We start from the raw sequence: 22,528 nt of genomic DNA, 5'->3' as shown, positions 1-22,528 counted from the left end.
ACTGAGACTGCCCACCCAGGTGCCTGCTATTTTTACCATTCTTCTATTTGTTGACAGTGGAAACTGTCAAACATGTCTACTCAGGCCGAGCTAACATCATGACAGGCCCATGAAATATAAATGTTCCGATTTGGTTCACCATGAATACAACACAAGTGTGCAGCCCTCTGGTGTGTGCTCACAGCTATCTATGTGAGGCCTACGTTAATTTTAGCTACGCTATATGACAGATATGAAAGAATGAGTATATTTACAGGTAGAATAGCTCCGTTTGTGGCCAAGGCACCAGTGGGCATTCACGTCTGTTTTACAACTGTTTTAATCTCTCACTCTTCACCTGACAGTTTCACTGCTTTTATCTGGTTTTCTTTAACCCACAGTTCATCTGCTTTCAGTGATTAACCTTCACCAGCTCAGCTCTTCTCCCATTTTGGTCACTTTAAATCAACACATCAGTTCTGTTCAGTGCCTACCACTGAAACTTTAACCTCTGTTCAACACTTACATTTAATTACCATTTCAAGTTCTGTCACTGATTGTGTTTTTTTCTTACTTTTTTCTTGTTTTAACTATTTCAGATGTTCATTGATGTTCAATGATTTCTTTTCATTGGCTTCCTGTAAAATCAAGAACTGATTTTAAAATCCTTCTACCTTGGGCCACAAACTTATCAATCACTTCTCTTAAACCTATGCTAATTTTAATGGTAGCACTGCTTGAAATTCTGCGGGTACCTGGGGAATTTAGAGTACCAGTGAAACAGGGGCTGGAGAATGCTGATTTGAATAGAAACGCCTATTCTCTCTATTCCAGTCCTGCACCTTGTTTGTGTGTTTGCGCTATAATCCCTCTTGCCAGCCAGCCTCCTTCCCTGTCTCTTTCCAAAGCAAAAGAGCTACTGCAGAACAACAGTAAAACTGTAGCGCTGGCCCCGTGCCCAGGCAGGAGCACAGAGTAGAGCCAAAATCGGAGATAATACATGCTTCCCCCAGAAATACCTCAGCGTTCTCTGTAAAGGATTTACAACATGGGGTTAGAGTAGAAGGAGCTATTCTTCGAGTATAACAATCTATGTCTGAGCATGTGGGTGTGCTGAGCAAGATAGAGGATGAGACAAGGAAAAAAGCGGACAGTGAAGAGAAAGAGAAAGAGGACAGATTCAGAAAGAGTGTGAAACAAAACAGAGAAGGTAAAAGCATAAAAGAATGGAGATAAAGTAGGAAGTACAGGGGGAAGATAAAGGAAGTGAAATACAGGGGAGGGAGAGAATATAAGTTTCTCCTCGTATTCTTGACTCATCCCTTCCAAAAGCCTTTTCTTTTTTGTTTTTGTCTTCTCTTGAAATAAAAAGCCTTCTCCTGTGGGATGAAACAGGGTCATGTGGCAACTACTTCACAGAACATCATTATAATTGTGAGAAGTTGCAGTTGCATGTGTACGTGTGCAGGGATTAAAATGTCTAGAACTTGTGTCTGGCTGATTCTGCGTGTGTTAACCAGACAAAACGCAGTTTAACGTGAAACAAATCTTGCTCGTGGACTTCAGTCTTTAAAAGTTTTAATGAGAAAATGAGAGGCAAAAAGCAACAACAATTGAAGTTGTGATTTATAAATTACTCCGAGAATGACCGCCCATTGTGATATAAGACGGCGGCATGAGACAATGAGCATTAAATATGCACAATATCACGCTATGGTGCACATGAAGCTTCATAAAAGCAATCTTTGTCACAATAGGAGTGTGCAGGCCAGAGATATGGAGCACTTCTGCAGAAAATGGGAAAAAAAAAAAAAAAAATCACATCTCTGATAACAAAAGGCGCCTGTGTTTGGTATGAAGGGGATAGAAATAGAACAAACTGGCTGTTTTCTGACTTAAACCTCGGGTTGAACTCAACACATGATGAATTAGTTAGAGTAAGAGCAATGCCCTTGAGATGTGTGCAGAACTGATTCTGTCAAAATATCACTGCTGATTTACATAATCATTGATCTGAAATAAGGGGCTTTTGCCGTGCAGTCTGCTACTTTAGAAACATTTCCAAAAAATGGAAATATTAACTTTTACTTGTCATTCTTGATGTGTTTATAGTTAAAAATGAGTGGTATGAAAAAAAAACTGACAATGATGATGTGTTTGTGTGTGTCTAGGCGGCTTGTTGGGGCTATATTTGATGTCAGCTTCTGACTTGGAGCTCCCTGTGGCGCTGGAAGTGTTTGTCGTAAAAATGAAATGTCAATACTCTGGCTGAGGTTCTTGCTAACCCTTTGTTGCTTTTCAGCTGTTCAAAAACATCACACACTGTTAGATAGACAGAGGTAAACATGTCCAGCTCCAGGCCCCCTGAACCAACCCTGATGTGCGTACAACCACACCACAACAGTAGCGTTCAAGTGCCTCTCCACGGAAACAGGTTCATCTCAGTTCAATTTGTTGTCATAGCTGCAGAAGGAAACTGACTTGCAGCACTGGATGGAGCATCTGATGTGGGTCAGAAAATCAACAGCGGCGATGGTGAGATCTCATCCACAGACAGACTGGTCTTGCTGCTTATGCTACGCTGAATAAGCCATCCAAGTCTCCTCCGTGCTAATGTCAACAGGTGTTCAAACAATTTGTCTCCACAGGCAAAGGGCTTATACAGAATTATATGCCAAAAGAGCTCTATAATTGAGAATAACCTCTCTGATGTTGCAGAACCACTCATGGTCACCGAACAGCGAGGAGCTAAGGAGAAAGCCATTATTGAACTTGTAATACTTGACTGCAGAGGTTCATTCAGGCCTCATATGGAGACACACACACACACACAAAACTTTTATGAGCCAAAGAAAGACACAGTACTGCCAATGACCCAAAATGTGCAGAAACCACAGGACATCTTAAGCCTTGGGCAGACTTGGTCATTTATATTCATGGCATCAAATAATGTTTATGATATGAGGTGAAAGCCATTTTAAAGAGAATATTTAGTGTGTCATTATTCATATTATGAGTATTCTTTGCTTGTTTGAGCTCAGGCTGAGCCAGCTCCTGTAGTCATTACAAAATGACCCAAACTGATCACCACTCAACACACAGCTGTGGAGGACACTGAGTGGGGTCTAAATATTATAGCGTGTTTGTTAGATTGTCAGTTGGGCCTGTGTGCGACTGACACTTCACTGTAAATCACTGCAGACTTAGCTCAAGCTAACAGTTTCTCTCAGATGTCTCCTGCATCTCAGAGGTTTAGTCTCAAAGCTGTTCCAACAGTCGCATCATCTTGGGACTGATTTGTAGTCTCAAGAGGACGGTGTTTTTGCAGAGCCGTCTCACTCTGGAGATCAGAGATGAAATCCCTGCAATAACTGTTAAGGCTGTAGATGTAGTACCGGCTGAAAATTATATAAAATACTTTATATAGTGGCAGAAACTGCAACAAAACAGAAACAGTAGAAAAATCACATCTATCATGATGTAATAAATGTATGTAATTGAAAGTAAAGTCATTACATTATCTTAGAATGTCATCTGGCAGCTTTTACATCATTAGTAATCAGCTCAGTTTGCTTGAGTCAGACTAAATGAATAATGTGAATGACTGATAAAGCCCCCATTCTGTCAAAGGAAAGGTCATTCTTCTTCTGTACGCTGGACATGTCTGCTCTTCAGGATATTTCAATTTGGACAGTGACAACGGCTGATGCCTCTGTGGTATACGGGATCCAAATTACTTTTTGTGTTACAGGTATTTTTAGTATAAGCAGCACTGTATGCTGGGGTTCAGTGATGTATAGTGATGACACAAGGTTGCCATAGATGTGTGACTAATGAGATATAGGTTCTTAAGCCAACTCACCCTGATGCCAAGCTCCACGTTTTCCCCGCCATAAATTTCCATACCTTCATCTAACAGGCCAATCTCCTCAAAGTATTTTCTGTCGACCACAAAGCAGCCAATCAGAGCAGGGCTCCTATAAAAGAGGGTTAACAGAGGAAAGAGAGGAGAACAAAGAGGTAAATGCGTTTAGAGAATAAAGAGCAAATGCAAAATAATCTTCAAGACACACACAGAAGTGCAGTCCTAACCCACATTTAGCCCCACACTGGGCAACAAGTCCCTGAAGATCTATTTTTCAAGTGTGCTGCACATTTGATGCTCTAAACATAGGCCTTGGCTTTCATGAAAACCCTATGCAGTATGCATTATACTTACAAATGATCCAGCTGTCAAAATGATGCTCTCACCTAACACAACAAATTCATGACATTTTGAGGAAATCCAGGGGAAAAAAAGCAAACAGATCTTTCATCAACGGGAGTGAAAAATAACTTCCATTAGTATTCATGCGATCAGTCCCACACATCTCCTCTTATCAATATGAAATACAGCAGCGCCGCAAAAACAGCTTGTTTGGGTGAATTTCTCCTCCCTGTGGGTGCACAGATTGGCAAACAGGCAGAAACACTGAAACCCAAAAATGCTAATGGAGAGGAGGCCCTCCCACCACCGGCTCTGAGCACATTCTTTTCTCTACAGCCTCCAGATAACACACAATGAAATCGCATTTCATTTCTCAGATTTCAGAGTTATGTATTTCCTTTTATATCCTTTTTTATAGCAGAGTATATGGTGTACAAGAGATAGGCCTAATGTAAAGAGCTATGAAGCCAACAAAACGTCTGCTCCATAACACACAGGTCATGAACGATAAAGGATAATACATGAACATTTGGTTTTTCAGCATGAGATTAACTGTTAAACAGTGGTCATGACCCACACTTAGTCAAGAGGCTGCAGTGTACAGCTTAGCAATGTTTAAGTAGCTAGAAACATAATGTTAGCATCACTGCTTCAGCGTCTGGCTAGCTAACTTAACATACTGTTACACCTCCAGCAGCAGAATGTGTCCATAGGGTTGTTTTTATGAAATAAACGTTTATACTTCCTGTCAGAAATGAGAAAATGTCTGCCCCTGTTCAAAACTAGGTTTATATCAGATATTTCCGCAGACTGTGCCACTCCACCCTGCTCCCTCTTTTTTCCTAGACGTCTGCTGCTCAGTACCGGTGCCTGTGGCTGGCAGAGTCTGTGGAAACATTTTATGTTTAATAATTCAATAGCATTTAGGCTTTCCCCTTAAAATCTGTGTGGGGAACAAAAGTTTAAAAATCTGATGGTTCACAAGTTGTGTAGCGTGAATTCTCTAGGCATAATGGACATCAGAGACAGATATCCCTAGCCAGGAAGTAGGGAGTCACACTGAATGATATCTATAGGTGTGTCATGTCTGCGTGTTTGACTGATGTATGACACAGAGAAGCAGTATGACTCAAATCCATCTCACGCAGTAGGCTATCTTTGCCCCTGTCTCTCCATCCACGCCTCCCCTTCAGCTCTCCCACGCCCTCTGGGGAGGCTTTTGGCCTTCGCTTTCGGATTTGTCCCGGATTTGTCCTCCATGCTCGGTGCATGAAAAACAACTTAGTATTGTTGAGAGATTTTAGCAATAGTTGGAGCAGTAGTTGCTTGGTGTAGAACCCCTAACCTGGTCATACATTTGCTGCATGATCCACCACCAGCAGACTACATGCACAGCTTTAGCACTTGCCTAGAACAGTACTCCTGTGTTAGAATATCACTAGAAGATTGTCTCGACTCATTGTAATACTGAAATAATAAAGTTTTTAAAATACATTTTTTGACACAGTCCCCCTTTAAACAGTGGGTCACAGAATTATTCAATAATGCATGACTCACTTTAGCTGTTATTATACTTCAGAGTGGCAAATTCCCTGACAGATGTCCACTCCAATCAAATTCCTCTAACCAAAGCAATTTACTTCCAGTGAAATATGGGCCAACGGGGCACTTGCTCACTAGCACATGCTCAGGTGGCAATCAGACCCCGACAAGAAAACTCAACTTTTTTTTGTCATTTAACTGAGAAAAATGAGATATACACATTTACATTAGAAATCAGTCATTTCTTTAACAGGATGTTTGTGAGTAATTAAACACTGCCAGTGCTCTGAGTGTGTACTTGAGACCAAATCCAGTGACAAATTGCACTTGAGAAAAACTAAGACTCAGAAGACAGAAAAATAAAATAATTGGGGCTATTCATCTTCCTCCATTTCAATATTGAGCAGGATTTGTCCTCTTGTCTTTGTCCAAATCTATAAACACTGCTTCATTGATTTGCTTGCGATGAACCACAACCACAGATATTGTTGCAGATATTGGTGAGTAGGCAATTTTGCTCTTGTTGCTGGGCTGTTTTCCTGTGGCAGCCTCTGCAGCATATCTGAGCAATCTTTATCTGTCATTTTGGTAATGTTTTCCTGGCCAACGGTAATGAAGATCTGGATCATTATACCCATTTCAGAGTGTGCTCAGCGACTGCAGACAGTGTAGGCTGCACCAAATGTGCTGTAATAGTGGTGACAAAAATTACCTGCTTTTCTTTCGAAATCTGTGTAACTGTGCCCACTGCCTCCGATAAGACTCCAGTCTTTATGTGTTACACTCAATATGCCTGTGTGGCTGTGCTGCACCCCCCAGGTTTCATATGGGTGAGAATACTGACACTACATTTACCAGAATTTACATACACAATTATTCATGGGGATTAGTGTTCAAGAAATTATGATGTAAAAATAATGAGCTTAGTAAGTGATCTTATCAAACCTACTTCGATATACTTCAAGGCAAATTATAATAAATAGTACTGCACTGACTGAGTATTCTGATTATTTCTTGCCTGAGAAGACATTTGGTTTCTTTCTTTCTCCATATATATATTTTTTTTTAATTCCAAAGACAAAGTCTTACAGTCCTTCCTGTATTTACCTGATAGGGGCTGTGTTGTTGCGTTGTGTCCACCAGGACTTTGGTGGGTTGAGGTATCGGCACCACAGCTCCCAGTCAAAGCCCTGAGCAGACAGTGGGTATTCCTCGATCTCGAAGGTGTCGTATTTGATGTTGTCAAATGAGGGAGACACCACCCGGGTCCGGTCCTCCTTTATTCGCTGCAGAATGGGTTCCGCCCTGTGGGGACGACAGAGCACAGACAGAATGTATTTAAATGATGACGGCAAATTAATCCAGGCCTCCAGAGCACCAACCCAACGCTCCAGAATAATCTGTGGAGAAAAAAAAAAAAAAATCACAGAATTGTTTTAAAATAACTTCAGACAAGTTTTGAAGTTTGATTTTCAAAAATGTACAAGAAATATAATACAAAGGTTTGAACTACATATTTCCAGTACGCTCCCCAGTGACCAAGCGGCACACCAACTGTCAGATTCACATTCAAATACTGGTAAATCCTTACTGGTGCTTGGAATTTTAAGAACCTTTAATCCCGGACATCTACTATCACTCAAAGTGTGATCAATATTCTTTTCCCTTACTTAAATAATTTCACAAAGACTAAATTCCTTTGAAAACGTAAGAATAACTTTCAAATATAAAGCCAATAATTGCCAAGCTTTTTAGCCTATTTTATCCCATTGTTTTGTTTTACGATACACTGCCTCTACAGGATGTTGCAGTCTCCCAGTCTCATACCTTGTTTACATGTATTCATACAAAGAGACCGGCTCTCTCTCATTTCTCATCAAGTCAATCCACCAAGCAATTTCCATGCATCACTTTTCAGTTCAGGTTAAGGCAGCTCAGGTTGTTGAGCCCACATCGTAGGAGACATTTGCATTCAGTTGAACCTGGAAACCTTTTATATCTCTGCAGTTGTGGTGAGTGATGCCAGCATGTTTGATTCAGGCTGAGTAGCATCCTGTCTTACGTGTTTGAGTCTGTGTGTTTGAACAGGATGTCAACTCTGTTTGCGGCAGCAGCAGGCAGTAGAAGAAAGAGCTCTGAAAAACTCACTGAACACTACCAGTCAATCACCAAAATGCAGATGATTAAATTCCTCAAATTACACAAAGAAAAAGGTGAAACAAAAATAAATAAATAAATAAAATAAATAAAATGAAAAGATCACCTGGATAAAATGACGTATCAAAGAGGATGAAGTGATATAAGAAAGTGGGGGACTGTCAGTCCAGTCTGGAAGCTCAGGAGTGAGTCTGCAGTCCTGACTGATTCTTAGGGGGAAATTCATGTGTTACAGCAGAAGAAAATGTATTTAAATGAACTAAGAAAGTTAAGGAAATGAAATAAATTACTTTACTGTGCCTCAGAAAATATACATGGCTTTGTGAAAATATTTGTGCAAATACATAAGTGCAAAAACAGTTCAGTCGTGCAGCTGAGGTTGTGAAAGCTTCATATCAGTGATGTACTAACTTCACATAAAGGTAGAAACAAGTAATTGTTGTTGTTGACCCAATTAGCGGAGAAACACACACGGATCCAGTTTTATCAGTGATCTAATAACTTGAGACCTCAAGCAGACTGACAGAGGGATCACATGACCGACACAGCAGGTTCACACACACACTACAGGAGGCCCCCTTCAGTCAGTTACCCAGATGTACTGAGCTCTGAAATCACTCCCCCGTTCACTGCTTCATATACATCAGACATTCAACAGTTTACAGTGAGCAGGAAAACGAGACGTCAGACACAGAAATCATCAGAGCTGCACAGCTGTAACTTCCCCATCTATAAAATGCCACACATTGCTTGCAGACAGTGTTGTTCTGGTAGTCGTTCAGCTGTCCAGCTCGCATGTATCTCACTGAGCAGACGTGCTTTTTCTCTTACAGCTGCCTACACAGGTCAGCTAATGGCTCACGTTTCACTCTTGCTTTACACGTGTTAACTGTGACCAGAAGAACCTTTTTACACTTCAAGTCTGTTTTCTTCTGTTGTCCAAGCACAGCCAGAGTGTTTGTGTCCTGAGCTCTGAGCACTGCCAGCAGCCTGCTGACCTGCACTGGCTTCACAAATATATTTCAACACTTTCACTTGTTTACACATTTTACTGTTGTAGATTGAACTATAAATGGATAAAACTGACATTTTTGTCTGCACTCAATAACCTATAATAACACAGTGAAAACATGTGTTTAGGAATTTTAATTTCAAATGTGTCAAAAATCAGCTAGAACCACTGCCTCTCGGTTGTGCTGGGACTCCACCAGTAAGCTGTGAGGATGGAGCTGAATCCATGAATGTAGATGTGCTGGACATGACTCCTCAGGGAGAGCAGAGCAGGATCAGTGAGGCACCGTCCAGCATGGAAAGTCCTGGAGAGATCCGAATGCACCCTACTCCGCTCAGCCTTGTAAGCCATTTCCCAGGGTTTTGAATTTAATTTGAGGGGAAGGACAGGAAGTGGTTAATGTGGGAGGTTTCATAGCTGCCGAGGGCGAGGTTCGCTGCAGCACGAGGAGTTAAGATGGTCAACAGAGATCACCTCCGGAACTCTGGAGTCCACACAGGAGATAACTAGAGCCTGGATTACAAACTAAGCACAATCCTTGATCAGGCAATATGTGATTCAGTGGATGTTGAGAGCCAAGCAGCAGGGCTGGCTGTGATCATGGCCTCGCATATCGGACAGCTCTTAAGATTCACACAGGGTTTGTAGGAGTCCTGGACAGTAATGAGGGGGGGTGTTGGTACAGAGGTGTTAGTGGGGGAAGTGGAAATGTGGAAAGTGTGTGTATCAGCTTAACTTCATACACCATCACAGTGTCTAAACCACTTTGATTCATCCTCTGATTTTCAGTCCAACTCAAACACTTATAAGAGTACTTTCTATTTCGTGCAATCAGAGTAAATTTGAGTTACTGAAGCTTCACTGATGCAGTGAAGTTCTCATTTATTGGTAAAAAATAACAGGCACCCTCATGTACTCTAAGTATATAACAACAAAATCCTATCACACGTTTAAATGGGTTTTTAATATCAGGTGGATTTCAGATAAAACCTTTAAACATCGAACACTCATCTTTTGATAGAGAGTAAAAGGTTATGTCAGCTTAGGCAGGACAAAAAGGATTTTCAGGGAAAAAGCAGACAGTGAAGTCTTGTTTTTTTTTTTTAATAATCATCATAATCATAATTACTGAATGGGGTTATGAAATAAGATATTTGGGCACAGATAATGTACCTATGTGTTTGAAATGCAATATAAAGCATAACATTGGTGACATATGATTTTGAAAAAAGTAGTTTTACTTACAATGCAATGAAAAACAAACATATATATACATAAGCTGGCTGTTTAACGTGGTAGTTAATGGTAAAAATCATCTTTTCAACAAGATCAAACAAGATAAAAAATTACTCTGAACTATGTCAAAACAAAGTTGACGTCAGTGTCATTTACACCACTGCGCTACAACATTAAAACCAGTCACCGGTTTTATAATGATCAGTGTACATTTTGAATAAAATCGTTAATTTTGAGGTTTCTTACTTAACTTAAGACTGAGCAACATTTCATAACATCTTCATCCCCTTACTACAGTCACAAAGTAGTGAGGTGACTTGGCGTGAAGAGGTGGAACTTGATTGGGTGTCTTGAGTTCATTCTGTGTGCTGATTGGTGCTTTGCAGGCAGAATCTATGTTAAAGAATGACTTCTTTTTTTTTAAGGACCATTAAAGAACAACATAAAAATGAATCTACACAAATGATTAATAACTTGTCAAAGAATATTGCCATGTGCCATTAACCATATATTTCACAATTAAGGCCACAGTTTAAATAATATCCAGTATCTTTGTCAATGTTTTTTTAGGTCAGACAAAAGTTAGGATTTGACAAAACCTCTGTCGCTAAATTCAAAATGCTCAGGTAATTCTCACTATTGTTTTTCATATTTTGTGACAGTGGGAATTCAAAACAAACAAACAAAAGTTCAGCTCTGGAAATTGTCTCATGTGTCCAGCGAAGCAAAAACTCTTTGGTTTCCTTCTCTAATGGAAAAAACACGTCTGGTTAATGAAAACGATAACGAGGATTTACATGGTTGAACTCGGCGGGAAGCTATTTACCTGGTTCAAAACAATACTATTGATCTGGAGAATTCATGACTGCTGAGCGAAGAGAGAAAAAAAAAACACCTTTACATTTGCAGCCATGCGGGACAAACTGCCAAACGCTGTCGTTTAAATGCAAACTACCCTCGACGGTCTCATGAGAGAGAAAACACAAACGAGGAACCTTTCCTCACAGTCATTCATGTTTTATCAGTTCAGCCCCACAGAGGTTTATGATAATAAAATCACAAAGTCTCAACATCAGAGAGGAGGAGGGACTCTTTTGTTCTGCGCACTGATTCTTCGTTAGGAGATAAACCTGGCCTCTGGCTCATTTCTTTTTTCTCAGTTCTATATACACTCACACATAAACACATAAGCACAGAAAAACATACAGCGAGCCCACACACAGGGAGCTCTGAAATCTGGTTACCGGAGGAAAAATTGGGAAGCCAAGCAATTAGTGTGACCTCCACATCAAAGAAAGCTCGACCACTCAAGGTAAAGGTTACACTGTTCACACTTATGTCAACCTAAAGGAAATGATTTTCTCACAGCTGAATGCTAAAACGCGCTGGGTGCTCTGAAAGACTTTAGATTAGATGAAGGCATCCACTGCGAAACTGATGTAACTGATTTTCAAAGTATACTGGACAATGATCAAACTAGTTCTTTGTATGTTGGTGGCAAAAGGAACAAAAACTTTACCGCAGCCGTCCTGAAACCGAGGCAGGAACTACTCTGTAAACACACGTTTAAGATAACTCAGTAAGTGTTTGTTTGACTTACTGTGTCTGACACTTTCAGACTAATAACCAGTGAAGAATCATTGCCCTGTTCTTTGGCCACTTCTGGCCATTAGAATAAGCTGTAAGCACAACATCAATTTAAAGTTGTTGTGACTAATGTGTGAGCAAACAGTTGTCTATCTGCACATTAAGGAAGACACTGTCCAACATTAGCATTCATCTGGAGTCACATCTGTGTCCATTTGATAAATGTAAGTCCAATATTCATTCTCCTTACAGATCGGTTTGTTCTCCCCTGGCTGCCGAGGGAAACATTCGCTGCTAAACACTCGTCTGTGTTCACCAGTTAGTCACTAACTATGTCTGTCTGCTGTTTGTTGCTGGGCAGGTAGTTTACAGTGGGTCTATCTGAACTTTTTCACTGAGAACAACTGCTAGCTGTGGATGAAAACAAGGCTAATGAGAGCTGTGAGACTGACCCAAACACTGAAGTTGTGGCTGTAAAACTCTGATGCTCCACGGACGGGAGCATTACTGAGGGCAACTGCAGACTTTTGTGATGAGTCTCTGTGAGTTTTGTCACCATCAGTACCACTTTTATTACACATGATCATTTCATTACCCATTATTATAAAACTGTTCATTAGCTTTAATTATTAGATCTACCTTTTCTTACATGCTGGATAATTTGGACAATTGTTTGCATCTGTCTTTGTTTACGTTGCAGTTGCTGTGTTGTTTACATGAGGGGAGAGTCTGGACTTCTACAGATCCACAGTCCACTGATATGTACAGTATACCTCATCATGTAATTATGTATTTTTTAATTGATGTTCTTCATGCACGTGGAGATAAGTAGCAGAGCACATGTACAGCACTTGGAGATGATTGAGGATTATTGTGATCACAGTCACAATCTCTGTAACATAAAAGAGACTATAATTGCTTGTGTGCGACTCAAAATAGCCAGTGTTGCAGATAATTGCAATGTATGGTAGAGACAATTATGTAGATTGAACAGTCAATGCTTTGTTGGTAATTATACAGCAATTTCTCAATTTCTATGAAGAAAAAAAACCCTCTCTGACACGGTGGGTGGGTGGCTTTCAGAGCACAGGAGGGCGCAAGGAGGAAGAAGCATCGAGAGGAAGGTGTGAGTGGAGGAAGACAAAGGAAGAGGAGGGAAGAAGAAGAAAGTGATGGAAAAGGGGATTGAGAGGCATGCGCACAATTTTTGGATTACTACGCGTGAAATCAGATATTTTACAACGAGCGCTAATCATGGCTCTTATCAGCAGATACAGCACCAGAAAAAGAAACATTTAAACTCCACTGCAACTGTTGAAAATGTGAGTGTTTAAAGAGAGAGGAGAAAGTAGACAAAGAAGTGTTTATCTCCAGCTGAGCTCCTTTGTTTCTGTAAATGATTTCATTAGTCATAGACCAGTACCCCCCCTGTGACAATATGTGGGAGGTGTGTGTGTATGTGTGTGTGTAAAGAGAGAGAGAGAGAGAGATAGGGTTGGAGTGGGTGGAGGAGTAGAGGGGTTAAGAACCTTGTAAGTGGCTCATGTCTAATCTGGAACACTGCAGCAACAAATGTTATTTTGGATCCAGCCCAGACATCATAATGAAGTGTGTGTGTGTGTATGTGTGTGTAGAAGAGCAAAACAGTGCAAGCAAATGTGTAACCTGCCTGTGAATCTGTGTTGCACTTGTGCGTGTGTGCACGTGTGTGTGTGTGTGTTCTCATTCAAGTGTGAGTGTGTGATATTTTCCAGCCTGTCAAAATGATTAACAGGTACACAGCTCTGCTGTTGTATCCCAGTGTTTTAAGGAGGGGACCTTGAGGTGATGAAGTGTCAGCAGCTCAAACAGATTGACATTAAATTTGTGTTTAAAGGAAAACAGCACTTGGTTTCTGTCAGAAAAGCTGAAGCGCTGCGAAGGATAACGCGCTATGAACCTCAGCTGCCTCACCACGGTGATGGATTAAACATAACCAGCTATGCTAATGAGGTCAGTAATTAACTACTGCTCCCATTACATACCAGAACTTAATGGATTCATTAGGAAATATTTCCACTGAGTGTCAACATGCTTGTCTTGACATAACACAAAAGTTGGTATTAATGTGAACTCCATCTCTTTAAAGGTTAGGAGTGAGAGTTATTTCGAATAAATGGAAATGACTTAATTTAAATGCAAATGAATGCAACAAGAAACTCAAAACTCTCATCAAGATCATATAAAGAGGAAACACTTTGTCTAAATATGAAAGTACCAGCATCAAACACAGGGAGGACCAAATGCCATGGTAATATTACACAGCTATAAGGAAACATATGCACGTTTGCTATCTAACCCTGAGTCAGAGGAGAAGAAGAGAAGTCTGTTTCTTTGTTATCGTGAACCCAGCGCTGTGGTGCAAAGCAGGTCAAGTGCACCCTGCTTAGGGCACTGGGAGTGTGCTGTGGACACTTTTTAAAAAAATTTGTGGCCAGCCGTGCCTGGCACACCTGCGGAAACTTTCATCCTCTTTAACCATGAAATAGTTTTCATATTGCAGCATAAATGTGATCCTTGAATGACACGTAAACTAGGATTTGTCCGCCTGCACTTTAATTAAAAGTGTGGAACAGCAGGTGTTGCTTTGACCACACATGTTAATAAGTACATGGAGCACGCAGCGTTGTTTTGGATGGAGAGAGGAATGAATGGTCCTGAGGGAGTTATTGGCAGAGAGAGAAGTTTTAATTGACCAAAGATTTTTCATGAGGCTGCGTGACATGTTTTCAATGTGTCAGTCTCCAACACGTTAATTTGCAGAAGAAACTGTAGAATAATTAATCAAAATAACACGTTTCATATGCACATATGCACAGAGACTTCTGGGTTTATTTTGCAACAGTCTGATGCTGATTGCACAAAATTTAACCAGTGGATCTGCAGTGTGTAATTGTGGTTTGACAGTGTGTCAATATCACTCCTGAATAAAGGGTGTTGTGTGATTTTAGGAAAGTTTACAAGGGTGTGATTGATGTCACTGAATAAAGAGACTTAAAAAAAAAAAAACATTATGGAGAAAAAGCGTGCTGAAAAGTCGACCTGCTCTGAGCAAGTGGGTGGTCGACTGTGCAAAACACACTCATTCTTGGCACAGAGATACCACCAGAGTTCTTCATGTCAGTGGGATATTTTCAGCCTTGCTTTCTTGAACACTGGAAGCACAGGAAGATGGTTAGCATCCATGAAATGTTAAGAAATGTAATGGAAGACTAAAAGCCTCATTCAGACCAGATTCATTGTTTGATACTTTGCTAGTCTGATAGATGGAAACATGCTAAGTGATTAAGACTCTACAAAAGCTCATCAAATGGACTGTTGTTAATGTCAGCTACAGCAGGTACTGCTATTCTCTTTGGAGCCCGGGTTTTTATAGCCTGTATTTATTTGTAGCTGTAGCTGTTGGCAATGTCCCCATGGTTATATAGACAACCATCAATGGATTACTTTGATACTAAAAAAAAGCCCCTGATGATTCCCTGGTGAGTTCTCAGGCTTCTCTTTGCTAAGATTTCTAAGTGGATTTACGGACGTTTATTCACAATCAACACTGGATATAAATATCCTGGGGAAGAGTAAGTCACACTGAATCATATCAATACGTGTTTCATGTACAATTTTTGACTCGAATTTACCACACAAGGTATTTCTGCCTCACATCTCTCCGTCCCTGGGGGACTTCTCCTTTTGGCTTTGTCCTGTTGAATGTCCATGTCTATTACAGACTAAATCCTGTGATTTCCCAATGGTTAAAACGTCATCCGGAACAATGAGTTAAAGGAACTGAGGAGCACAGTGAGTATTTTGTTCCCTACCTCCCCCTGTAACATTAATCCCGTCCGAATGGGGCTTAAGAGTCAGCAGTCTTGCTGAAGGCTGTTAGAGTGAATTTAGACACAGCAACTCTTTGAGGTAAATGCTAACATGTTTACAATCCCATGGTAATGTTTAGCTGCTAATGTGGTTCTCAAACTTTGTTTGGCATGTACCCCAATCACTGTTAATTAGTCACTAACAGTGATCGGGGAAGCAACTAATAAAAAAGGATCCAAGTTAAATTTTAGTGAAATAAAGATGCAGGATGGCATCAGCAAACTCTTATTTTTTTATTTTTCCTATATAAATCATATTCATTCAACTTAGATTTACTCTATATTTCCCCCCTGGTCAACTGTGCCCAAAAGTGAAGTTGACAGCTGGAACGTGGAGGATCGATTTCCTTGAGGCTCCTGTCTTTGAAATTCCAGACAAATTTTGCTGATTGCAACTTTCTTGCTGCATAGACATTAAATCAAATTTGTCATTTTCATCATAGAACTGGTAGCTGTGGACTCAACATCACCAGCTAGTAACTAGTAGCAAACTAGTTTTCAAACATCAGCATCTAGGCAATCAGTTTTTAGCCACTGCAGTTTTGTTTATGGAGCCTTGTTCAGTATCAACATTCTCTATAAAATTGTTATTAAAATTATATTTGGGTTCAAATTGTATCAAACGCTGCAAGAAGCACATATGAGCCTGTCTGTCAAAAAGTCCAGATCTCATATTAATGAGAAGATCTACATTTACACCTGGATTCAGAGTTTTTCTGTGATGGTTCATAGAGAACAAAGGTTGTCACCCAAAGGAGAGACAGTCAAAGAGAATAACCACACGACTGCAGGTTTAATTAGGCCTTCCTGGACAGCAACAACCTCTACTACTTAACAAAATATCTCAATCACCTCTGTTTCTCTTTAAAACACATACATATTCTGAAAATCACTTCGTCGCCAGCTGCTCTCACAATCAACGTACTCTCCGACCCAAAATAGGAATAAATATGTCACAGCTGCATCTGTGGCTCTCTGGAGCTGAACGTTTGCACCTGTCTGAAAATGGGTTACAGCTTCACCATTCTTTAATAGACCTCAAAAAGGGAGAAATGGAATAATCCCTTCACGAACCAGTTTATAAACAGAGCTGAAATTCGTCATTCAGAGCTGAAATTCTTCACTCGCTTCACCGTTGTCTTGAGGAAAAACAAATTTAAACAGCAACCTTTCAAACAAAGGAACTGAATTAATACTGACATTCAGTTATTCATTCTTCACTCGTTTTTCTTCTCTGTTTCAGTGTCACAGCGCACTGTCAGACTTGGTTACAGCTACACAAGACAAAGAGGAATTAATGTAAAAGACGCTTGCAGCGGTGCACAACATCTAATACTCTAAAAATTGAAATGTCATAGATATGTGTTTGCCCAAATGACATTTGGATTTTGGTGTTAATCACATCTGGGCTGATTACAGGTGAAACACACCTGCAGTCAAATCGACAAACAAACATATCAAACATACAAACAAATATCCTTCCTCCTGTGGAGCTTCACAGCTGGAGGAGGCAAAAATGCAACAGTTTTGTATTTAGCTGCATCTTGTGGAGAAACTACAAGTGCTTTGAACAAACTGAACAGATCAGTGTCTTCAGCCTCACTGAGTGGAGCTCCTTCACCTGTCTACTGCATCGTCACAAAAAGATTGTGAAGCTGAGCGAGCTAGAAGAACGTTATTGTTAATTGTATTTAAAATTTAAAGACCCATTGATTGATTTTTTTTTCCTGGCTGGAAGCAACAAAACAAACCATCAGAACAGCACTGGCACATTATTACCTCAACTCAAAAGGCTGTTGTGGTGAATGTGCTAGCAAGCTGTTGCCTATTTTCAAATCCACCAGACACAGCACAGCATTAGCATTCATTTGGAGTTATGTTTCCATTCCTCTGACAAATATAATATTTGGCTTTCCTCCTTTGTTTAACTCTCCACCAACTCCTGAGGGAGAAGCCCGTCTTTTTAGTTTCTAAATGCTCCACTGTGTTCACCAGCTAGTCGCTAACTTTGTTGGTCTGCCATTTAGTACAGTGGGTAAGTGGGTTTAGAGCATGTTCCTTTTCTTTTTGCTGAAAACAGCTGCCTGTTGTGGCCGAAAGGCGCTAATGAGAGTGGTGAGAGTGAATCAAAACAGTGAAGGCTTTAAAATCAAAACAATGAACTCAAAGATACCAAAATGCACTGTCGAGTAGGGCTGCAGTCATGTAATAATTCCTTGTGTGTCCATGACAGGGGACATTTTTTTTATTTGGCATTAGGTGGTGGGGTGAAAATATTGTGATACTTAAGTAATATAGGTGAAATGCAAGGTTTATGCTGTTAAAATATATAAATGCTCATCCTTTTCATGTGTACTTGAATAGTTTTTAGGCAATGAAAATGTGAGGCGCCCCTGGTTCTCACAGAATATTTTTCACATTGTGTACAAACCATGGCCTAAACAAAGAAACATGACTCTTCAGTCTAGGCAGTCACACACTGGAATTCTGTGAAAATGGCTACTCACCATCCAGTGTTGAACTCCACGTGTGCGTCGAACAGGGCGACCACAGGAGCCGAGGCTGCCCTCCATCCTCTGACTCTGGACCTGATCAGCCCTTCCTGCTTGTCATGGTGGACCAACTTGACGAATCCTGGGCCGTGCTGAGCGTTGGTCTCCTCCACAAAGCTCTGCAGGTGCTCTTTCAGCTCCACTGGGGAGAGAGCAACACAAACACACACAAGTTCACACCGCTATCCTTGTTAGGACATTTTATTGACTTCCATTCATTGTGGGCAGCCTAAACTAAACCCTGAGCCTAACCTTAACCACAACCTCAGAAATGATGTTTTGCCTCATTAGGATCGGGCTTTGGTCGCCATGAGGACAACTGGTCCTGACAAGGTCAGAGTTTATAACGGAAAAGGTCCTAAGGAGATAACAAAAACACCTGCACAAACACACACACTTGGATATTAAAGCAAACTCAGTGAAGCCTGTTGCAATATTGATCTTATCGACAAAGCTCCACAGAAACTCCCTCATCTACACTGGACAGGGGAAAACATGTGATGTGTGTGTGTGTCTGTGTCCTTGTGGATGCCACATAGACCTGAGGTCGGACCATTCGCCCCATGGGCTCAAAACTATTTTTACCAAAACACTTAGCTGTAGTGTGGACACTTAAGGTTAAGGTATTATCCATCCATTATCCATGCCACAACAATAACACACATTCACATTTCATGGAGCTCCTGGCAGAGCTGATAGTACACGCTGATAGTATACATAAGCCCATATTGAATAGAGAAACATATTGAATTTACATAAATTCAAAAGCTAGAAATGATGCGCAGAAGGAGATGTTTGAGTTCAGTCGCTGTGCAGCAGGCAGTGATGTAGCAGGAGGAGGCAATACTCAGCACGCTGTGCAGGATTAGGTTGCAAAAGGAAAGTATGGCTCTGCAAGATGTAATGTTTACAATGGTCAGTCTGGTGAAAACCTAACCTAAACTTAACATAAACTAAGCTTCAGTTTTGGTGGTTTATATACAATTCATGACCAAAAGTATGTGGACAACTTTATCTACTTATTTTAGGGAACTTTTGGTCTGAGGTTCTTTTTTAGGGCTTAGTCCTTATTTCTAATCTTATAAGGGCATGTTTGCTTGTCATGGGTGCAGTTTGCTTGTCATGGGGAGACGCCTGTGTTACAGACATCACCAGGCACAGGAAGTCCATGTTATTTTGCATTATGGGAATTTTAGGATCAAAAGTTTTTGGAGCATTTTTTGCTGTAAACCTTGTAAATCTCTCAACACTGTGGAAGTGCAATAAAGCATCAAATGATGCGCTTCCAACTTTGTGGTGAGAGTTTGGGGAAGGCTCTGTTTGTTTCAGCATGACAATGCACAAAGCAAAATGGTCCCAGTTTGGCTGGAAGGACGTGACTGGCCTGCACAGAGCCCTGACTTCAATCCCATCCGACACCTTTGGGATGAACTGGACCGACTGCAAACTAGCCCTTATCACCCAACATCAGGGCACACCTCACTAATGCTCTTGTGGCTGAATGGGGAGAAATCCCTGCAGCCATGTTCCAAAATCTTGTGAAAAGCTTTTCTAGAAGAGTGGACACCGCTATACCAGTCACTCCACTGCTTTTGTAATGAGGTGTTTGATAACCACACACGTCTAATTCAAATAATTTTGTTCATAACATGCAACTAGAGCTACATCTTGTTTCTTGTTTGATCCCTCATGTGATCACTCCTCCTGCACTCCTTTGCAAAGCTGTGTCACCACATCGGTAAAATATCATGAAGATAGTGACTGCGTGACGCAGTGATTCATCACTGAAAACACTGAATCCTTCAAGACTGTTGTAGTTGCTGCAGTCTTTATATTAAACTCAAAATCACTGGAACAGTTCGGGGCCAGAGAACAAAACTTAAAGAACGAAAAATCCTCCAAGAAGGAGGGAAAAAAAAGGCAGGAAACATAAAACACAATGTAAACTCCAAAAGTCCTTACTTAAGATCAAAAGGCAACCAAGGTAAGTCCATGAGGGGAAAACACAAGGCTCAGGTACAGGAACAACCACAGGGAGTTGACTTGGGGAAACAAGGCAGAATCACACACTGGAACCAATACAGGTACTGACACAGGCTGAGCTGCAGGCACAGGGGAACAATGAGACTTGTATACACGAGGTAATAGGCAACAGGTGAAACCACTTAGGGCGGGGCGGACAAGCACAGAAGGCGGGAAACTAAACAAAGAAAGGAAGTAGACTAGGACAAAATACAAGAGGGTTAGGACGTCAAAATAAAACAGGAAATACTAAACTGAACTTCAGACACCAGAACAAGAGTGACAAGATTTCCTAAACTATACTGAAAATACAGAGCAAACCCAGGAACCAAAACAGGACTAAAAATGAAACCCAGAAATACTAAGCAAAACCTCCAGAACCCAAATAAGAGTCTATGACTTTAACCAGAAAACAGCTCAACAAACTAAACAGTAATTCACAGCAGACTAACGCAGTTCAACAAAAGTTCCAGATAGACCAAAATGAGTTCCCAGAGTCTATATACAAACAAAACATGCTGAAAATACAAGAATATGTCTTAAATAGAGATGGAGTGGACATCTGAACGCTTGCTAGCAAAGCTGAAAACACAGCAAGGAATAATTACAAAGCTCCACACAAGCAACGAAGGATTCGTTGAAGCTAGTTATGTAACAGCTCACAAAACTCCCAAGAACAGCAAGCCGTTCATCAAAGAATGTGTGGCGGACACTGCAGCAACAGTCGGCCCAGACTAGGAGTCGTTTGAAAAAATATCACTTTCAAGATGGACTGTGATGAGGCGCGTTGAGGATTTGGCAGCAACTCTGGAGCAACAGCTGAAAAGCCCTTCGGACAGTTTCACCTACTACTCCTTGTCTGTGGATGAAAGTTGTGATGTACGTGACACTGCCCAGCTACTCATCTTTCTGACTGAGGAATTTGCTTCTGTTCAAGCACTGAAAGGCACAACAACTGGTAGTGATATATTCAACGCTTGGTACTAAAATGTAAAAAACAAAAAAACAACTGAGCTGGTTTTATAATGGATGGAAGACCAAGTTTGACTGGAAAACAATGAGCCTGTTAAATAGGATGCAGGATAAAGTGTCTGAAATTAAAACAGAACTGAAATTAATATCCCTGCACTGCATTATTCATCAAGAGGTGCTTTGTAAGTCAGTGCTGAAACTGAACCACATAGTTGATATTGTGAAACTTGTAAACTTCATTAGGGCAAAGGCACTGAACCATAGGCAGTTTGTTACGCTGTTTGAGGGCCATGACTCTGAGCACACAGACCTGACGTACCACACAGCTGTCAGATGGCTCAGCTTGGGCAAAGTGCTGAAAAGAGTGCGAGACTTGAAGATTTAGGAGTTTTGTGAGATAAAGGGAAAAGAAATCCCCGAACAAAGCGACGATGAGTGGATGACTAATTCAGTATTTGCTGTTGATGTGAGTGGCCTCATGAATGAGCTGAACTCCAAATTAAAAGGCAAGGGTCTTTTTGCAAATTAGGAGTTGAAACTGTGGTGGATCCTGCAGGAACTATGTGCTCCAGCCACTGTGGATTTTTTTTCTTTTAATGCATTCTGTGACTTTCTCTCTCCCTCTGACCGGCCGGAGCAGCACCCTCTCTGTGGTCCGGGGCCTCCTGATTTAAAAATCTAGCTCTGGATGTATATCGCTGTTAAAGCCCTCATGGGGCAGTTGGCGCTTCTCGGTCATCAAGTGGAAAGCAACACATCCGCCCACCTGCCATAACTGCAGTTTGTCATCACAAGAGACATGGCATCACGTTTCAGGCCCCGCATGGTGAGTTTTCATGATGGTTTGGGGATTTCAAAGCACTGGAAAGGAGCATGCTTTTGATTTCATCTCTTTCCATTTGATCTGCAATCTAGTGCAGCCCTGGCAGAGCACTTCAGGTCCAGCACCACTGCTGAGATTCTATTAATCCCTCAAAGAGGAGAATTTATGAGGAAACAAGCTCAGATGATGGTTGTTCATTTTGGATTTACCAAAATATGTACCTTTTTGTAATATATATATAATAAAATCTCTTCAGCCAGGTTCCAAAACCCTGTGAAAAGCAAGTGGACGCTGGTATAGAAGTCACTCCACTGGCTTTTAGATTGAGATGTTTTATAACAGAAGTGTAATTAGGCCTAACTGTGGTCATGTTTAAAACTTGTTTAATCCCTTTGTGGTTGCTCCCTCCTGCACTCCTTTGTGTCACTATGCCCAGTGACTAAAAGGTGGCTGAGTAATTGTGTCTGAAAGCCTACAGATGTAACCTGTGCTTCTCTATAAAGGAAGATAACTGAATGATCTGCTTCA

General features: G+C 40.9%; 1 protein-coding gene across 2 annotated transcripts in view; it reads right to left on the bottom strand.

Annotated features, from left to right (window-relative positions):
* The window catches only part of LOC121182562 (polypeptide N-acetylgalactosaminyltransferase 18-like), a 116,132-nt gene that overhangs the window by 23,408 nt on the left and 70,196 nt on the right, over window positions 1–22,528 (bottom strand). For both annotated transcript variants that reach the window (XM_041039142.1, XM_041039143.1), the window contains exons 4-6: window positions 18,139–18,325; window positions 6,836–7,033; window positions 3,842–3,956 (exon numbers count right to left, since the gene is read on the bottom strand). In XM_041039142.1, coding sequence (XP_040895076.1) covers window positions 3,842–3,956; window positions 6,836–7,033; window positions 18,139–18,325 — 500 coding nt within the window. The remainder of the gene's footprint in view (window positions 1–3,841; window positions 3,957–6,835; window positions 7,034–18,138; window positions 18,326–22,528) is intronic.

The sequence above is a fragment of the Toxotes jaculatrix genome, chromosome 5, assembly GCF_017976425.1.
Source record: "Toxotes jaculatrix isolate fToxJac2 chromosome 5, fToxJac2.pri, whole genome shotgun sequence".
In the NCBI taxonomy this organism is placed as follows: Eukaryota; Metazoa; Chordata; class Actinopteri; family Toxotidae; genus Toxotes; species Toxotes jaculatrix.
The sequence above is the reverse complement of the archived record's forward strand: the minus strand, read 5'-3'. Positions and strand labels throughout refer to the sequence as shown.